This window comes from Gobio gobio, assembly GCF_949357685.1.
Source record: "Gobio gobio genome assembly, chromosome: 16".
NCBI classification, from domain to species: domain Eukaryota; kingdom Metazoa; phylum Chordata; class Actinopteri; order Cypriniformes; family Gobionidae; genus Gobio; species Gobio gobio.
This window is the reverse complement of record NC_137109.1, coordinates 31,721,034-31,740,730: the sequence shown is the minus strand read 5'-3', so window position 1 is coordinate 31,740,730 and position 19,697 is coordinate 31,721,034. Positions and strand designations below refer to the sequence as shown.

Genomic DNA, 19,697 nt, shown 5'->3' with positions numbered 1-19,697 from the left:
ATGGGATTTATAACTTTTCTAAATATCACTGGTGTAAAGTTAGTCATACTGCTTTTTATATCTTTGTTATCTACACTATATTTACAGTGAATCTATTTTTCTTTCAGAAAGGAATACATACTGGGTTGATTAGTGAGATGGTGCAATACGCACAAACCTTTGAGACATAAAGTGATAAAAGAGTGACTACTAGTGTACAAGAGTGACTACTAGTGTACATCAAGAGTAAAATAAATGGCAGATTGGCAGGGAAGAGGTTTTCCTCACTAACCTTAATTTGTAATTACTTTAATAATATGTCGATGTGAAGAAAAACTCAGGAATCTGTAAGTTAGCATGCCATCTTTATTTTGTTTATTTATAAAAACAGGTTTAATTCTCCATAAAAAAAAATTATAATGGATTTTTTTTAATGGAAACATTCCATTAAAAAGTAAATATTTCTCAGGGTAGTCAGTTTTTGTAGGCCTACTGGCTCTAAAAACGCAAATGCAAAATGATGTTAACCCAGTAGAAAATATATAGTTAATTGAAAATGCTGGCAAGATTATATATATATATATATATATATATATATATATATATATATATATATATATATATATATATATATATATATATATATATATATATATATATATATATATATATATATATATATATACATATACATACATGCATATACATATATATATATACATATACATATACATATATATATATATATATATATATATATATATATATATATATATATATATATATATATATATATACATATATATATTGAATAGTTAATATTGTGCAGTTAACAATGTTTTAATCTGGGCCTTCATCATTTTGTCTTGAGCATCATGTCACACTTTGTTATTTTTTGACGTAAAAATGTATTATCATTTGTGGCTACATTTAGCATAGCGTGGTCACATTTCTTTCTCTGGAACATAATTCTGCTCCAAAAGGGCTACTTGTCATAGTAAGAAGCTTGGGCAGATTCCTAAATTAAGCCAATTTCTCTACTGTAGCCTATTTGTTTACATTGTGTTTTTCCTAACTCTGCATAAGAGGGCGCTATACATCCATATACAGTAAATGCGGTAATCAGTGAAAACCCACCCTACACTTCAACTTTCCCCCAGCATGACCTCACACCTCAAATCAGCTGCAAACGACAAAAACAATGCGTTGCCATTATAATCAACAAATCTTTTTTCCAGAGCTGCGTCCGCTTGCAGTGTAGATGGGTGAGAGGAAACACGCTGCTCTGCTCTGCCCTGCGCTCGCTTGCCAGTCCGCTGCCTGACGTCACCCCGGCGCGCGCTTCCATAGATGCGAGCGCGAGAGTACAGTGACAGCGCCTCGTCCACTGTACGCAACACTGCTCAGCACTATCTCAGGCTATACTCGAGAAACGGCAGCATATCATGGAATGTGACTAGGCAACATTCCGCTTTATTTGAAGCCGGTCGTCCGCCCTGCACTCAAGGGGTGCACTACTTTAAGCCCACCGTTCCCATTATTAACCAATTGACCACTGCCCTCCTGTGATCCGTGAATCACATTGGGAGCTTTAACATTTGTGTTAATTATTCCTCGAGTTTTTATCCCACACTTCGACTCTGACTTCAAGCTGAGGCTCAATAACTGGATTTTATCGGTGGAACAATAGGCGACTGCTGTGGTCTGGATATTAAAATTTAGCCTACTCTTGGATTATTGTCTCAGCATCATGAGCACGAGTGGTGAGTAATTATTGGCATTGTTACCTTGGTCTAATTGCAAAGATTAATGATACTAATGTGAAATAACCGAAGCAGATAGATATGTAAATTTAAGGTACAATAAATCAACTTTATCTTGACCTTGTAAAATTAGAGCAGTTTGTTTTATTCCGGTGTCTTATTTAAGCTTTGATCTCTTGCTCCTGACATCCAAAGACATTCTCACTGAATAGGTATTTTGAATAATAATAATAATAGTAATAGTAATACTATTAAAAAAGAATAAAAGGCTATTAGTAATAATAATAATAATTATTATTATTTCTTTCTTTTTTGTATAAATATAATGCTATTTGATCAACAACAGCAAAAACAATGATAATATTTATTATGACAAATGAGTCTTGTGCTCAGGATTGATAAGTAGGGCTGTCATTCCTTCAAAACTGACTTTGGTCATCTAATACATTGTTCTGAAGTTGATATTTCAACTACATTTTGGACTGTTTTGCACAAACTGAACTCAACTGAACTGAAAAAGCTGTAGAAAATGATCCTGACAAAATATGCCAATTTGGAGATCAAATGTCTTGTGAAGGATGTTCTAAAAACTTAGACATACTCTGGTGCCAGTCAGAAATGCTTTGTTGCATTCATACAGCTCTCATCTAATCATAAAAGTATTAGTGAAATCATTATTACTAATTACATGTAGCAATATGTCAGATGAAAAGACGCACACCAACAGAGAATAAACGACTGAGAGGTGGCCAGTGTGAGATCACGTTAGTGACCAACTCTCCTTTGAGGCTTGTGCTTCAGTCAGCTGATGTTGCAAGGGAAGGGCATGACCGCTGCATCTCATAATGATCCTTTTATGGGAAAAGTTCAGCTGAACCTTATAAGAACAGAGTCGTTTTCCCTGTTTGTTTGTGCCTACTTGGCAAATGCCTCGCTGTTCTGTGATTAGAAATGGTTTGCATTCTTGCAGCAAGCCGTTAAATTGCATTCTCAGCTGATGAGCGGACGGACAAGCTTTGCCCACATGTGTCCCACTCTCTGAACTAATCCCCCCTCTATTTTCCCCTTAGTTCAGGACACACAGTTCACAGCACCAGCCCACTCTGATAAAACAATGTCACATCAGCCAATTGAGCTTGCCTTATTCACTCTTTCAAAGCGTTTGCCTGTCAGCTGGGGATGGGGCTGCTACCAGCGTGCATGCCGTATGGAGAGCGAGTGTTTTCAGATGCAGACAGATGGCGAGGGTTGTGTCTCATGGCAAAAAGGACTAGTGGAGCTACCAACAAATGAACAGGCATGTCTGGTCCACAAGAGACCTGGATTGTTTTGCAGAACATGCACGTAAAGTTCATGACATAACCAAACATTTTTGACTTCGCAAATAGGCTCTTTTTTCAGTAGAAATTGCTCAACTGACACCACGTCTCAAACTTACCTGCCACTCATGCAGACACATGGCATTTGAATGGAGCAGTTGCCGTGCACAATGGCGTGTTGAACACTACATTGGGCATGATAGCCTTGAGCCAGTGAAAATGCTGAGCAATTACACAGAGGTCACTTGGTCTCCCTTCAGTTGCTGCTCCCCACATTTCTTATGGTCAACTGCCATTATCATCTGCCCTCTATTTTCTGCACCACTGAGAGAACATACAGACAAAAGAGTAGCGGAATGCTCCCTCAATCTATTCTCCATTCCCTGTGCTTTCTGTCTTTCGTTCTCTTTGTTCTCCTGCTTTCAGCAGAGTGAATATCAAAGATTTCTGTGCCTTAAAGATTCTAGTAAATGATAGATAGTGATTGCTTATTAGGAAGGGCGTAGGAAGAAAAGAAGAGTGGGGGTACATAGCCTGGCTCATGAATATCATTTAGGTGATGTAACAATCGGTCAATGACTCTGAGTCCAGCCTAAGGTTCCTGAAGTTGTCCTACCCTGCTCCTCCTGTGTCAGCATTCACGACTCAGCATCCCTCACATCAATCACACGCTAGCACACACATTTACAGAAGTGCCTCTGTCACCACTGTCCTGTCATGCCAGCCCTGTGGAGAGCAATGAGGTGGAACCCGGCTCGCCTTTAGTGTTCAGACCTCGTCAACACCACTTTCCATACAACAGTTTTCTGTAACCGCAGCACCCTTATTATCCTTTACAGCCATCTGTAAAATGAATGCACTTCTGTTGACATTGATGGAGCTTGTGATTATAAAATGAGCATGAATCAATATTAGTAACAAACAAAAGTAATTGAATTAACTGTCATGCTATTAGCATATAGAATAAGTTAAGTTTGTGTTATGTGCTCATAAAAGAAAACATTGGATTCATTTACTGCCATTATGACAAAGCACGTTATTATTCACAAACTTTGCTTTATAAATTATATGCCGGAGTGATTTTAAAAATGGGAAGGGAGGGCACATTATTACCCTCAGTTTGGCTCATGAATATTATTTAAGTGACTTAAAGTTCGCTCAGTAGTACACTTTTTAATATAACCTTTTTTAATTGGAATGTAGTGGTGTTCCATAAAGCAGGGATTCTCAACCCTGGTCCTCGAGGCCCACTGTCCTACACAGTTTAGCTCCAACCTTGATCAAACTCACCTGCCTGTAGCTTTCTAGTAATCCTGAAGAGCCTAATTAGCTGGTTCAGGTGTGTTTGATTCAGGTTGGAGCTAAACTCTGCAGGACAGTAGGCCTTGAGGACCAGGGTTGAGAAGGCCTGCCATAAAGAACCTTTTTACACAAGAAGGTTATTTATAAAGTCTTTTGAGAACTGTTCACTAAAAGGGGAACCAATGTTGTTCCTCGTTGTCCTTTGTTCCATCGTTGTTCATGAGTACCTATAGAGTAGTATTGCATCTTTCATATCTCCAAAGAGTCTTTATCATATTTATAAAAGATAGATGCGCTCGGCTGTACCGATTTTTTCAGAAAACAGCCGACACACACACACATGCACAATACATTCTTGGCATTATCCCACCCTGGACAACTTTCTATTCATGATACGTTCGTGTTGTATACATTATATGCACTTACGTGCTGATTGCCAACAAAACACAGACATTTGATGCAGTTTCACTCTCCGGTTTCAACTTGTGAAAGGGAACAAACAAACACACTTATAGAACTCCGTTGCTGCTCCGGAAAAATAAACTGCATCCACTGTTTAACATTGGGTTATCTGGGAAGCTGAACAAGGTTATCTTTCCCTCACAACCAGAAACACACTTCTTTAGTGACATTGTTGATTTTGTGGTCTAAAAACAAAAGGCCAGTGCTGCCGACGGTTTCCATAACTCGAACGCAGCTTGTTGATGTGAGCGCTCCGCATGCGGAAGGAGTGTATTTGGAGTGTATTTGGCACAGAAATACTCTGTCATACGTCCAACTAATTTTAGACATTTTGGCGATGTTTAGCCTGAAAATTCAACTCTTTAACAGTGTAAATAAGTCAGAATTCATGAACTAGCATTAGGTAAATACTAGAATACCGCCCAGTTAAAACGTGGTGGCTGAAACCCTTAAAGGGTTAGTTCACCCAAAAATGAAAATTCTGTCATTCATCACTCACCCTCATGTCGTTCCAAACCCATAAGACATTTGTTTATCTTCAGAACACAAATTAAGATATTTTTGATGAAATCCAAGAGCTCTCTGACCTCTCCATAGACAGCAATATTAGAATTAACACTTTCAAGGCCCAGAAAGTTCATTAAAATAGTCCATGTGACTCTCTTTAATTTTATGAGGTGACAAGAATAATTTTGGTACAAAAAAACTAACAAAAATAATGACTTTATTCAACAAATTCATTCTAGCCTTTGTCAGTCTCCTACGCAGTTTACGTGCAGCACTTTCGAGTTCTATCACGTGTGCACCACGACACATGCGCGGGAGCTACACTGTATATAGGCTTCAAGGGTTAGTTCACCCAAAAATGAAATTTCTTCCATTAATGACTCACCCCAATGTTGTTCCACACCCGTAAGACCTCCGTTCATCCTCGGAACACAGTTTAAGATATTTTAGATTTAGTCCGAGGGCTTTCAGTCCTTTGAATGTAATTGTAAGCACACTTTGCTGTCCACGTCCAGAAAGGTAATGAAAACATCATCAAAGTAGTCGATATGTGACATAATTTGGTTAGTTAGACTCTTTTGAAGCGTCGAAAATACATTTTGGTCCAAAAATAACAAAAACGAAGACTTTATTAAGCATTGTCTTCTCTTTCGGTTTAGTTTGAATCCGCGTTCACGACGCCACAGTGACGCTGCTGACGTAAGACGCTGTGACGTGTTATCTGGTGCAATAGCAGATACCAGATAACACGTCACAGCGTCTTAGCGTCACTGTGGTGTCACTGTGGCGTCATGAACGCGGATGTACCTTTCTGGACCTGGACAGCAAAGTGTGCTTACACTTACATTCAAAGGACTGAAAGCCCTCGGACTAAATCTAAAATATCTTAAACTGTGTTCCGAGGATGAACGGAGGTCTTACGGGTGTGGAACAACATTGGGTTGAGTCATTAATGGAAGAAATTTCATTTTTGGGTGAACTAACCCTTTCATGTCATGTTGATAGGATAGATGTGGTAATTGCTGATGACGAGTTGTTTTGGATAGATCATTTGAACATGCTGCTCCCGAACTTTGTTAATAAAACCTCATTTCTGGGCCTTGAAAGTGTTAATTCTATTGCTGTCTATGGAGAGTACAGAGAGATCTCGGATTTCATCAAAAATATCTTAATTTGTGTTCCGAAGATGAACGAAGGTCTTACGGGTTTTTAACGACATGAGGGTGAGTAATTAATGACAGAATTTAAATTTTTTGGTGAACTAACCCTTTAAAATCAAATGATTATTTCCCAGAAAGAGGAGGTTACAAACTTAAAAATTGCCCAGTTATAATAATGGCTCCCCTGATAAAATATTATGCACTAAGCATCTGCCGTGATGTTACTCTGTACTGTAGCATCTATCTGCATAATGCATAAGCTCTACCTGGGAGTTGATTTGATCTGAGCTAGTGTGTCAGCAGACGTAGACCCACTATGGCTCCGTAAACACACTCTCATCCCATCTGGAGTGCAGTCCGGCTCAGCGTCAGCACCCATTTGTCATTCCTGTAGCCCAACGTTGTGATTTAGCAGCACTGTGAACAAAAGAGAAACACCATCATGCTAACACTTGTCAGGGTCGAATTTCCTACAGATCCTTTCTAAAGATTTAATTCTCCATGCATTTCCTCTGGCTTACATATTCAGGGCAATGTGTTTGATGGAGCTCTTTCTATAGGACCATGTAGATATGAAAACCAGTAGATGGACATGGAGTGGCTTTTCACTGTTGGTCTAGTTAGTACAATGTCTGCAAGGCACATGGTATCGGGAGTATTTTTTACAAACAAAGAGTACTGTTGTAGTGTCTGGATGCGCTGACTGGATTGCGGCTCCTTGCTATTATAACAATGGAAAAGAAAATGCTACTTAATGCTACTTTAACTTAGCTTTGACAAACAGATATTTACATACCTGTATATGGGAATAACTGTTTAGTCACAACCTCCTTATCATTTCTCCGCATTTTTATTTTTTAAACCGCAAAGGATGGCATTTTCTTGAGTAGATTTTGTGCTCCTCTGTCTGTGTTATTTATCTTTTCTACAGTCTCCAGTTTCCTATCAGAATGATTTTGGCAGGCTCCGTTTGCGGGCCAAGCTTATAACCCAGAATATTTGGTTTCCTGTAGTGTCCTCTGTCTCAACTCAATGAGCAATGCTAAAATGCAACTGACTCTTATAGTTCTTATAAAAGTAAATGTTTATAATCTAACTTCCTAAAGGATTTTGCTGGAATCATCTCTTGTAGAAGAAATAAAGGTAGATAACTCATAGAGTGACACTAGGGATGTTCATCCAATGACCCTGACCCAACACATTTCTCTAAACTTAGTTGAAATCCCAAATCATTAGAAACCTCAAGAGCAGATCGAAGGCCGGAGCAAGTCCTTGAGGCCCTCAGACCTCATTCTGTCTGACCTTGTGTTTGGCTGGTTTGAGTGATCATTTTTCTGACAGGGTCAGTTCAGCTCCTGTCGCTACAGCAGTGTTGGCTTGAATGTAACAGTAGTCATATATCAAATTTAGTCAGGTTCTCCAGAGGCCCACGTCTACTACCGTAGTTCAAACAGGTTTTTGAATTCTCTAAGGGGCTGTTACACAACAACGGCGGTGAAATGGCCTGAAAATGCAAACTTTTGAAAAATGGGTTTCAAAGTGCACGTTTTTGAAAACGATAAAGTTAACGTCTCCTTGTAAGCTACAAAAACTTACATTTGTGAAAATGTTGACATCATGCGCATGCGTATTACGTGTTCAGTCTATCGGCACAAAGGGCCCTATCATACACCCGGCGCAATGTGACGCCAGGCGCGACGCAAGTGTTTTTTGCTATAGTTTCAGCCTGACACAGTTATCATTTTCACGTCCAACGCCACTTTGTTTAAATAGCAAATGCACTCGTGCCCATCTGTTTGCCCTAAGGGGCCACTGCTGGTCTAAAAATATCAGAATATATTGTATACTGGTCAGTATTATTCTTGTCCCAAGTAAGTTCTGGCTCTATTAAGGAAACGGGAGTGTTACTTCGCCATTAATTCTATCACTAGATTTAAAGGTTTTCACCCAGTGCTCATTACTGTGAAGGATAAGTGGACTCTGTCTGGCCATAAGGTCTTGTTTACACCTCTCTTCTGCCTGGCTATGGAGGAATTGAGAGCAGCCTTGTCACATCCACTCTCCCACAATCCTGTGTGACTATAATCCGCAGGAGGCTCCTTTGCTGAGGGCAGAAATAGCAGTGGCCCCTTAGGTCCTGTGGTTATCACCTTACACCTTGCGCCGGATGTTACCGGCCCTTTGCTACATATTGCTCAACATTAGTACTCTGAAGTTTCCCTGAAGAACTATCCACCCTTTAGTACATTCAGCATTTTATTTAATCATTTTGTGTGAGTATAACAGAGTTGTTTTTGTGCAAATGAGAGGAATTTGTTGCAACATGTTTAAAATGTAAAAACTCAGAGTGACCTATTTTGGGATTTGAGGATCTTCTTGTTTTTATTTGAACTGTGAAGACTGTCAAGTCAGTATAAATAATAGACAGTTTCCTTCTTAAAACTTGAATTAATTTGAATCTAGATTTTAGCCTCCATTAAAGTAATAGTTTCTACTAAAGCATGAATGAAAGGTTTCTAATGTAGGAGCCATTAAAAACTTTAATCCTTTGTGCATGTCCTCCCCTGACCTCTGTGCATGTGGGATTACACAGCCTGTTTACACTCATCCAGAGGACCCTCTTGCAAGTGGGCTTCCAGCCCAGCGACACCCATAAATGACAGATGAATGATGCCTGAAAGACAGATTGTCTTTTAACGGCATGTAGTTTATTCTCTTTTGAAGTGTCACCTCTGTTTATTTGAGTGTTATTGTATGTGAAAGCTTATGGGGATCTCACAGTTTTTGCGGTACAAAGAAAAGCAAAGCTTTGGGGAAAATAGCTCTCACACATTACCATAAATGCTTCTGGTTTCGTGATGTTGCAAAACATCTCGTATTTTCTCTTGTGTGGCTGTTATCTGCTTTTAACAGCGTCACGACTATATTGCACTCTAAACTGACAAAAGACTGTTGGCTCAGAGCGTCTCGCAGAGCTGAGGGCCACACACAGAATTCAGAAAACAGCCCTGGAAGTCGGCCAGGCAGCGTGTTGCTTTGCCAAAGGAATAAGTGCTTACAATATTATCAGTGTGAGATTGAGCCACTGGAGTAGGCATAACAGCATTAATGGATCATTGTTCTTCAGCTACGGATGAAGAAAAGTCAATGAAACTCTCTATTCCAATAGACTGAAAATATGTGAAGTGATCTTCTAGTACAAGACGTTGTTTGTTGCAGTGAAAATGCTCTTTTCAGCCCTCAGATGCTTGACCAGTTTACCAATATGCTATATGTAGGCCTACTTAACATACATATCATTTATTTATGTTTTGTTATATTATTTAATCTTTTTTTTTTAAATATAATCTTTTGCAAATCTCAAAAATGTATATTATATTTAGTTTTCTGCCCTTAGATACATGACTATTTTACCAATACATTTCACTTTTAATTTGACTTAATTTTAGTATCAAACTGTTACATTTATCGTTTATCTGCTTTAAAGTGAAAATATTTATTGACTTGTATGTGTCGGCCAGAATTTTAATATCGCTGCATCCCTAATAATTCAGGTTCAGGTGAGATCGAGGCACGTTGATAACCACGATTTGCTGTAGGAAAGAGATCATTTCCTGTATGAGTTTATCTGATCAGTATCACTTCCTGACTTGACACATTATGCTTGCTGATTACATTTGTCTTTTCCAACATGCACATAAAACCCTCATTAAAACCTAGTTTCCAGTTTGCTTTACCAGGGCAGCTTGCTCTTGGCTGTCGCCTGGCTCTCTTTCTCAGAGCTGTGGGAACGTGGTGCTGATGAATCTGATCGCAGGCATGGCAGTTCTGCCCTGCTGCCAGTATTGTAGCTGAAACAATGGAGATCAGGGTAGGGCATGTGCCCTTGCTGTTTTCAACATTTTCCCCCAGTTAAATCCTTTTAGACTAAAGCGAGAGCAACAGTTGCTACAGTGATTGCACAGTAATTGATTTATACACTGGCTGAGTGTTTGAATGCCTGTTATGCATCTTTAATAGGAGGGCAATCAGCACAAAACATCCAGCCATCATCAATACAGAGAAAGAGAGCAATACAAAATACATCAATGCACAAATATAAACATTTTGGCCAATACTAATAAAGGTATAATAATTTTTGTGTTTGGCAAATGCTAAAAGCATTTATAATGATTTATTTAGAGATTATTAAAAATAAATCATTGTAAATGTTTATTGTAAATTAAAACCAATAGTCAATCATCACAGCATTGTAAAGCCTAATATCAGCCAATAACAATGAGGTCTTCTTATGTTCGCTGCTTAGTGCCTTGTTGTCTTTTCCCCTATAGTACCCTATCAGCAAAGCTCGTGCAACAGTGAACGGAGCTCCGGACCAATCCACTGCTTTCGCTGCCGGGAGGTGTGCAAAGGAGAGGTGGTACGAGTGCAACATGTCCACTTTCACATCAAATGCTTCACCTGCCAAGGTAAGAGTCTTTTGCCTTTACGCGATGCATTGGAAATGCTGGTGACCTCTCAGAGCCGACTTTTAATTATGGGAAAAGCTTGCATATTGGCTTGGATTTGTTTCAGATATACGCTTTCCAATAGATGCTATTCGGTAATAGCACTTCATTAAGAACTAAAGTAGAGCTCTCTGCTTCTGACCTAATAGCAGTTTGGCATCAGTGGTTAGAAGCAGTGGATTTCTGATTTAATGATGCTGGCTGTGCTCCTGGGGCTGTCTGAAGTAGGGACCTGTTGCATAATGAGATCCTCTGGCCTCACATCTTCAAGATGTTAGCTCAGCGATGCCCCATGGCATTGCCCTCAATTATCACTGACATTAGTGACGTCAATAAATTAAAATGTTAAACAAATGTGAACCAGGAATCCTCACCTTTGGATTGCTAGATTAAAAATATGGAAGTAAGACCTTTGAGTGATAGACTAATTTGTGGTTTAATGAGCTTTTATAAGGTTGCATTTGTGCTACTTTTCCTTGCTTATACTCAATCTGGTGTTGCCACATGGTCCCTGCGTTGCATTTATAGGGTTGCTGCGGTAACCGTGTGGAGGGGCACCCTGCCCCTGGTTGGTGGTTATTCTCAGCTGCACTATCAAACCGACAACCAATAGCAGCCTCCCATAGCAAACCCTAGGGCATAGTTGGGGGGAGGAAGAAGGGGGGCTCATATATGGAGAGCCGGGGTGGGAGCGATTGAAAGAGAATGGCAAGCTCCTTCCCTCCCTCCATTATGACATCACGAGTTGCTTTGGAGCACATGAAGTTACTCAACAATAACAGTCCTTTTCCCTTTTGCTTTCTCCCTCTTAAATTCTCCCGCTTTCCGAGGGCTGCTTATCTTCCATGAAAATGGCCTTGAGCAATAATGTATTTCACCTCTAACACCACCACTTATCTCAAGATTTGCGCTATATATTATTGTGTGTGTGTGAGTGTTAGCCGTGCGCTATGCGTGTAGGAAGTCCAACTGCTGTTTCAACAGCTCATATCTCCAGCTTGGAACAATGAACGGTGGCTTGTTTACAGTCCGGTGACTGATGGCTCGGCTTCTGTGCATGCTGTGTTTTGTTTGGTTGAGAGATGAAGTGTGCTGATGAGCCGTGGGGCTTTGAGGCCCAGTTAATTGGATAAAGGGGCAACATTTGTGGGGTGTTTCACAGGAATCCCAGCTCACTCAGCATGTACTGTCACAGGTCAGCGGGGTCACATTGGAGTCGCAGTTGCCGGTGTTCGTAAACATGTGACAATCCGCTTTCAGACCTTTTTGTAAGGCCAAAAACCAAACATGGATGATTTTGTATGCCCATAATGTTTTGTTTGTTTATTGAGTCTGTGTATTATTTATACCCAGGTGCAAAAAAAAGGAACGTATCTGTGGCAACATTTCTGAACTGACACTATGTTGGTTCTTGATTATTTTGTTACACTTTCATAGTGATATGTACAGTAAGTGGTGCTAAAAGCATGTTCAGTTTTATCCGAAACAGATGAACATGAATCTGGCCACGTTTTATTATGTCGGTTGTATGTATCACTGCAGTACAGAAATGAAATCTCCGGTGAGTTGCTCAAAAGGTTAATGCTCTATCGCATGTGAAAATAAAGTCCAGTACCATGTAAGCTAAATGCATTGTATATGTGGTAAGATTGTTTTCAAATTGTAAAAGTGTTTTGAGATCATATTAACATTCTATTGTGTAAGGAACCGCCCAAAAATAAGTCTTTATTGATCGATAATCTACCCCATTAATCATAATTTGTGTGAAAAGGAATAAAAGTTGGTGTTTTACTGTCACTTTAGTGTTTATTTCAGCTGGAAACTGCAGTGTATTGTATGTACAGGTCAGTTTTTGGGGTTTTGCAAAAACGTAGTTAGAGGCATGTTTTTCCAATGAGCCTTTTATTGGTTTTATCGATCAGAGTTGCAGTTTAATCTCAAAAGGCATGTATGCTTTGGCTGTTGGAATCCTTGACTGTCTTGGTAACCGGTCTAAAATCAATAGTTTGCAATGGAATTATTTGGTTTGGGCTACAATCAAGTAGCTTATATTGGTTGGCTTTACTTGACGACATGCCTTTGCAAACAGGAGGAGATAAAGAAAAGGTGATACTTTTGGAATTATAGTCTAGTTAATTGAAACAGCAAGCACTCAAGCACACAGGAAGAAACATGTGGGCCAAGGTCATGTAGATACAGCTGAAGCTGAGGCAGTCGATATGTTTTTTTTTTTTTTTGTGGGAGTTTACACAGGCTTTGGGCATGAGAAGAGGTGGATGCTGTACATACAGGTATGACACAACCAGCTGTTTTCAAGGACACACCAATGATTAGTTTGTGTAAAGGGGAGGCAGCCAGATATATTACCGGTACTCACTTCCTGTGTATGAAGCACATGTCCACAGTCAAACATACATAGTCATAGGCTCTGTTCCAAAACCTAGTGAGCTAGCTTGCATATAGACAGCTTTTTAATAAAAGCTTTAATCATTTTAATAACAATAATAAAGCATTTAATAATTCAATGATTAAAAGCGGTTTAAGGGAATAAATAAGTAAAATAAGTATGGTAAAATAAGTTCTAGGTCTAATTGTAGTTATGAAGTAATCAATTTAAACTATTTTAAATTATTTTATTTTAAAATGTGCACACATTCACTTTTATTCGTATGTCCAATATGTTGAAATGGCAAAAGTTTATTGTCTCGTTGTCACATTAATTTATGAATTAAATGAATCATGATTGCATATTTTAAATTAAAAACAGAAAAATTTTATCACTTGTCTATTACTGTCTGTCTCTAAACATTTCTATTGTAAAACAGTTTTCTAATACTGACATCCTCTTACATCCATTTAAATCTTTCCATTAACTCTCCTTGCGTTGTGACAGTAAGACCCGCCTTCTTTGATTGGCCATCTTGATAATTTTTACATTGACAAACGCTGTTAGACCTCTGAGGCCGAGCAGCCTAAAATTTTACTTTTAAAACTTTTTTTGTCATCATAACAACAAACAGCTTTACTCATTTTGGCACTAAAATTAAAAGACAAGATAGCGAACAAAGTGGGAGAAATGTATAGATTTAAAAAAAAAAATTATTTTGGCACAATATTGTTGTAATAAAATACAAAAAACACTTGCACAGTGTAATGTATTTCATGCTGTTGTGTACTCCCATTATCCCAAACGTTCCCAAGGATTTGATAAATCCCAGGGCACACTCCCTCATGAGATATTTTTATTTATGGATGTAAGACATCCTCTTACATCCATTTACATCTTTCCATTAACTCTTGTTGCGTTGTGACAGTAAGACCCGCCTTCTTTGATTGTCCATCTTGATAATTTTTACATTGACGAGCGATGTTAGACCACTGAGGCCGAGCAGCCTAAAATTTTTACTTTTAAAACGTTTTTTTGTCATCATAACAACAAACAGCTTTACTCATTTTGCACTAAAATTAAAAGACAAGATAGGGAACAAAGTGGGAGAAATGTATAGATAAAAAAAACAAAAACTATTTTAGCACAATATTGTTGTAATAAAATCCAAAAAACACTTGCACAGTGTAATGTATTTCATGCTGTTGTGTACTCCCATTATCCCAAACGTTCCCAAGGATTTGTTAAATCCCAGGGCACACTCCCTCATGAGATATTTTTATTTATTTGTTTTATTTATGTATGTATTTATTAATTTGTTTGCAAAATTATCTTTTGTAGTACCATCCACACATGCAAAGTTGGTTGATAACATAACTGCACAAAACCAATAGCATAGTTAACATTTACTTGTTTACGTAGGATATATAATGTATTTGATATAATTTAAGCACCTGGGCTAGACCCTTAACAGTTTGACAGAATTTTCCACTTCAAAGTGCCATTGGAAGTCAAACTAGCTTTACTTGGTTTCTTGAATTGAAATGTTTTATTTTCTGCTCAGTTTCCTTAACTGTTCATCAGGCTCTTAACGATTTCAGCTATACATCATCTCTTGGAAAATCTGAAGGTCAGGTTTTTCCTGTCAGTCATAATTAGAACAAAACACATTTTGCACATGGGGAAAACTGAATTTTTGGTCAATAATTCAAAAAGGTCCAGATTATATTTTGTACTTGCCCTTACACTTGCCTAACATAGTTCTTTTAATTGTTTAACTGTAGCCGTTGTTTTAAAGTAAGGCTATAATTACAGGTAAGACCATTGATGGCTATATATATATATACACCATTTGTTAAGAAAAAAAACTACCTACAAATTTAGAAACTATAGCTACAACATGCCACAGTTATAATATAAATCTGTAGTGAAAAATCTATTCTACAAAAAGTTAGTCAAAGTTAGCCACAATAAATAGCTACATACTAGCTAAAATCTAGTAAGTGGGGTGCTATTTCAGGTCTTGTTTGACTGTATTAAAGTAGTTAATTCTTGATACAATTCAAATGAATCGCACATTTTATCATCGTCATCATGATAGGAGGCATGCTTATCATTGTTTTTTTTTAATTCATGTGCCCTTATAATCTTTAATCACAACAACTTCCCCTCCCTCCTGCAGCAACATCTCTTCTCTGATGATGTGTTTACTGGCCTGAGGGCGGGACAACCTGTCACTTACATGAGATCACAGCAATAGCAAATGACAATAATCCAACCATCCAATCAATTCCCCATGCACTAAATCATTCCCGCCCTATATTTTTTTCTTGTTCAAGAAGATGTTTCATTTGGATTGATAGTACGTCAGGTAAGAAAAGACTAATGCAACTGTCGTTTCATGACAACTTCAAAAGGTATCTGCCTGTGTAGACAGTAGACAGTGAACAAAGTTCCTTTCAAGGAAAGTCTGTTCACTCTGCAGCCATATTTGCAACGCCTCCAGGCAGCTATTTCAGGCATCCAAGACCAAGTCCTGTATTTGAATGGGGAAATCTTGAAATCTCAAAAACTTCTTGCCGAACTCAAAATGTAATAACATATTTCAAATCAGCAAAAAAATCTGACATGAACTGTCCCATAAAGCATATTTTTGGCTAGACCAGCCAATGCGCATGTGCAGTCCTAAGTGCGAGCCTCAGTTTTGGGACCGGGACTATGGGAACTGGAGCTTCTAATGGTATCTGCAGTGACGCAATGACTTCACCAATCAGCGACTGGCACTTTTTTTTAGAAGGTGGGACATATTCTGCCATAATGTGCGTTGAAGTTTCATGCACATTCATGCATGCACACACATATTCATGCAAGGGCAAATTTTGTTTGTTTCTGCATTACTATTGTGGGCATCTTGTTAGATGTGCAGGCACTGAAAACGTATTAAATCTATATTTGGTTGTGCATTTATTTCCGCTATTCAAATAAATGTCAGAATGGAGACCAACAGCGATGTGCGGGGGATGGAAGTCACACACTTGTTCTGACCTCCTGACTCCTTTCTAGCTTTCTAGTTGGCTCTTCTTTCCTACATGAATGCAAACAGATAATGATCACAGCTGTGCAGCTATTGATATCATAGAGACATGCATGGCCCCAAAATGTATTTGGACAGCACTTATAAAAATTTGAATGGCATTGCATTGCAGATCAAAATATCAAAATAAGTGGTATTTATGAAGAAGGGCTGCACAAGTACACTTTTTAAGCTGGTAATTTCACAAAAAGAAGCAATGACATTCATATGCTCATTATGTGTGTTCAAATAATTGCTCGGGTCACTGTAGATATTATGTTAGTTTTCTGTCAAATGTGACTGTATCATATCTCTTTTTTTTAATGGGATGTATTGCTTCATTAAAATTACTTGTACAGTACTATATTATTATTCATAAACCTTTATAAATGCATTTGCTGTAGGCCAATACATTTAATGGATGTAAATGAATAATTAGTGCTATTTAAATCTGTTTAAAAATGACTAATTCGTTGAGAAAACAGCATGACAAACGCAGGAATAAATACTTGAGGAGAGAATGTTTATATTCTCTCAGAACCACAAGCATATGATCAAATTTTCTGGTCTCTCTTTAAGCAAATCTGCTGCTTTTTAACTAGAAGCGTGGGTTATTTGAGCTGAATGCTTGACAGGATGTCTGAGTAAAATGCAATGGAGCAATAAATATCCAGACCAGCTCACCTACACTTGAGCGTCTGTAGTGGGTGACTCACAGGTATGAGCACCATCCATAAACTTTCAGACTTGGGAAAGTTCATCCTAAAATGTTCTGTCATTTACTCACCCTCATGTTGTTCCAAACATTCTGCATTTCTTTCTTCTGTAAAGAAGAGATTGTAAAAAATATCTAATTCTTCAAAATACATAAAATGTTGACTGACTTTTGAGTTTTTTTAACATTTAAGTTACAGTTCCATTTGAGCTACTTTTTCTCTCTATTGCTCTTGTAGGTGACAAGGGCATTGTTCTAAGGCACCTGTGCACATTATCTCAAATTGGCAAAGTAGGACCCAGAATTCCAAGAGGGATGCCCAATGTTTTTTATGGAAAATACTGATGACAATATTTGAAACCTGATGACTTGGATCAAAATGTATTACATTACCAGTATTTTATTATTATCTATTTTTATCGGTATTGTTCGATATTGGATTTTTATTGGTTTTGGTATTGGTATTGCACGTCCCCATTTTCAGCAAGTGAATATTTCAAAATTTTAATCATTTATTAACACAGTTATATGTAATCTTTAGCTTGAAATAAATATACATTTTTTATATTGTATATTATAAATGTACTTTTAGCATGTAATATGATTGGTTTAAATTGTTTAAATATTGAATTTTAATATCAATCATTTATAGGATAATGGCCATAACATGAAAATAGTAATCGTCCCCATCTGCATTTAATCAAAATATGATTAAATGAATCATATTTTACTGCTGAATATACATCGACTTCTACAGTTTTGTCAAAGTCAACAAATTCTTCTCAGAGCTGTAACTCACAAGCAGTCAGTTGACTTTCCTAATCAAATAATGCTGCTCAGCACTGCTTCTTCAAGAGTGGCAGGTCATTAAGATGTCTGTCAAAACAGATGCCTTTGTAAAAGCTAGTTAATTGGCTGCATAAGATGTTTTTTTTATTTTTTTTTCAGGCATATGCAGATTCTGTTCCTATAATGATATCCCCTAGAAAAAAGTTTATTCAAGTGTGCTATTAGTATATTAAACAAAAAAAAAAAAGAAGGTATACTTTCAGTCTACTTTTTATATTTCTCAGAAAATTAAGATATAAATAAACATTTATTTATATATTATATATAATATTTATATACTTAAAAACAAAATCCCGCTATGGCTGCCGAGATCTGATTGGTTACAAACATTCTTCCAAATATATTATTTTGTTTTCAGCTGAACAAAGACATTTATACAGGTTTGAAACAACTTGAGGGTGACTAAATGATGACAGACTTTTCATTTTTGGGTGATATTTGGCCTACTTGTACTTTTTATCGAGATACTTAAAATTATAATTAAGTATTCTAAGTATACTTGGCTTGTAGTTGTATTTTGTCTCTTTTGATTGAGTAGCCTATTAAATACTTTTTTCACATAGTTTTACATACTGTCTTATAAACTTACATTGTTTGAAAATATTGATTTATAAAGAAAACAGATAGGTTCTTAATTATGAGTATATGAGTATCTGGATTTTTGTGTAGGCTAGTAGTGTACTTTTCTCTAGTTTGACATGCGGTAGGCTAATCCCTGACACCTTATCTAGATCTTCAGGAAAACACACTGGGAATTCGGTGTCTAATACTACACACCATGGTTTTACAAATACAACTGTTATTGTGTCACAGAATGTATAGTTTCAAGAGTTTTTTAAGGCAAGAATGAAGAGTATATATATATATAATTTAGCAAAATAAATATCATAAATAATTTTCTGTTGATCCACAAAACTAGAAATTCTTGAACTCTCCAGAGAGTCACACAAACAAACAAACAAACAAAAAAATGAACAAATAAATGCCAGGTCCTCTGAACATCAAACTACTGTAGTTGTGTACTGTAAAGCAGCTGTGATGGGGTTGATAAAAGGGTCAGTTGCTATATGTGTTGTATGGAGTCCCTCTCTTCCTGAGTTGTCAGCCACTGGAGGAGGAAGACTGAGCAGGATGGGAGCTTCTCGTAACTATGGCAACATATGCCCGTCCAATCATTAAGCCCATGCGATAGTTGCTGGGGAGACATTCTCCTACAGATGAAAGGACAGTGGCAGTATTAGAGACCGAATTCCCTGCGTGTTTTCCTGAAGATCTAGATAAGGTGTCGGGGATTAGCCTACCGCATGTCAACCTAGAGAAACCCCAGACTGGAAATTAGACCATCTATATTGATTTGGAATAAATGAATATGCTTTCATTCTACAACCACTGAATAATACAAGGGGTTTTACTTTGTAATTTCCAAATAAACTCATGTCAGAGAAGAGCAGTGTAGATCTAAAGCAGTGTAGATTAAAAGATCTCAAACCAGAGAAGTTAAGCTTGGATTGGAGGAATGAATATTGCCTCTCTCTGTCTTATACCTGGAGGGCTCCTGCATCATTAGGCATTTTTCAGAGAGGTTAGTAGGCTAATGAAAGCAGCTGAAGGAGAGACGCAGCCTTGGAGGGAGAAGGAAACAGAGACAAAGCTGCTGAACACATTATTTATGTC

The 19,697-nt window shown here is 37.7% G+C and overlaps 1 protein-coding gene across 1 annotated transcript in view; it reads left to right on the top strand.

Annotated features, from left to right (window-relative positions):
• Window positions 1–1,307: 1,307 nt before the first annotated feature.
• Window positions 1,308–19,697, top strand: part of ablim3 (actin binding LIM protein family, member 3) — a 65,916-nt gene continuing 47,526 nt past the window's right edge. The window contains exons 1-2 of the mRNA XM_079839263.1: window positions 1,308–1,742; window positions 10,824–10,961. Of these exons, the coding sequence (XP_079695389.1) occupies window positions 1,730–1,742; window positions 10,824–10,961 (151 nt within the window). The 5' untranslated portion in view covers window positions 1,308–1,729. The remainder of the gene's footprint in view (window positions 1,743–10,823; window positions 10,962–19,697) is intronic.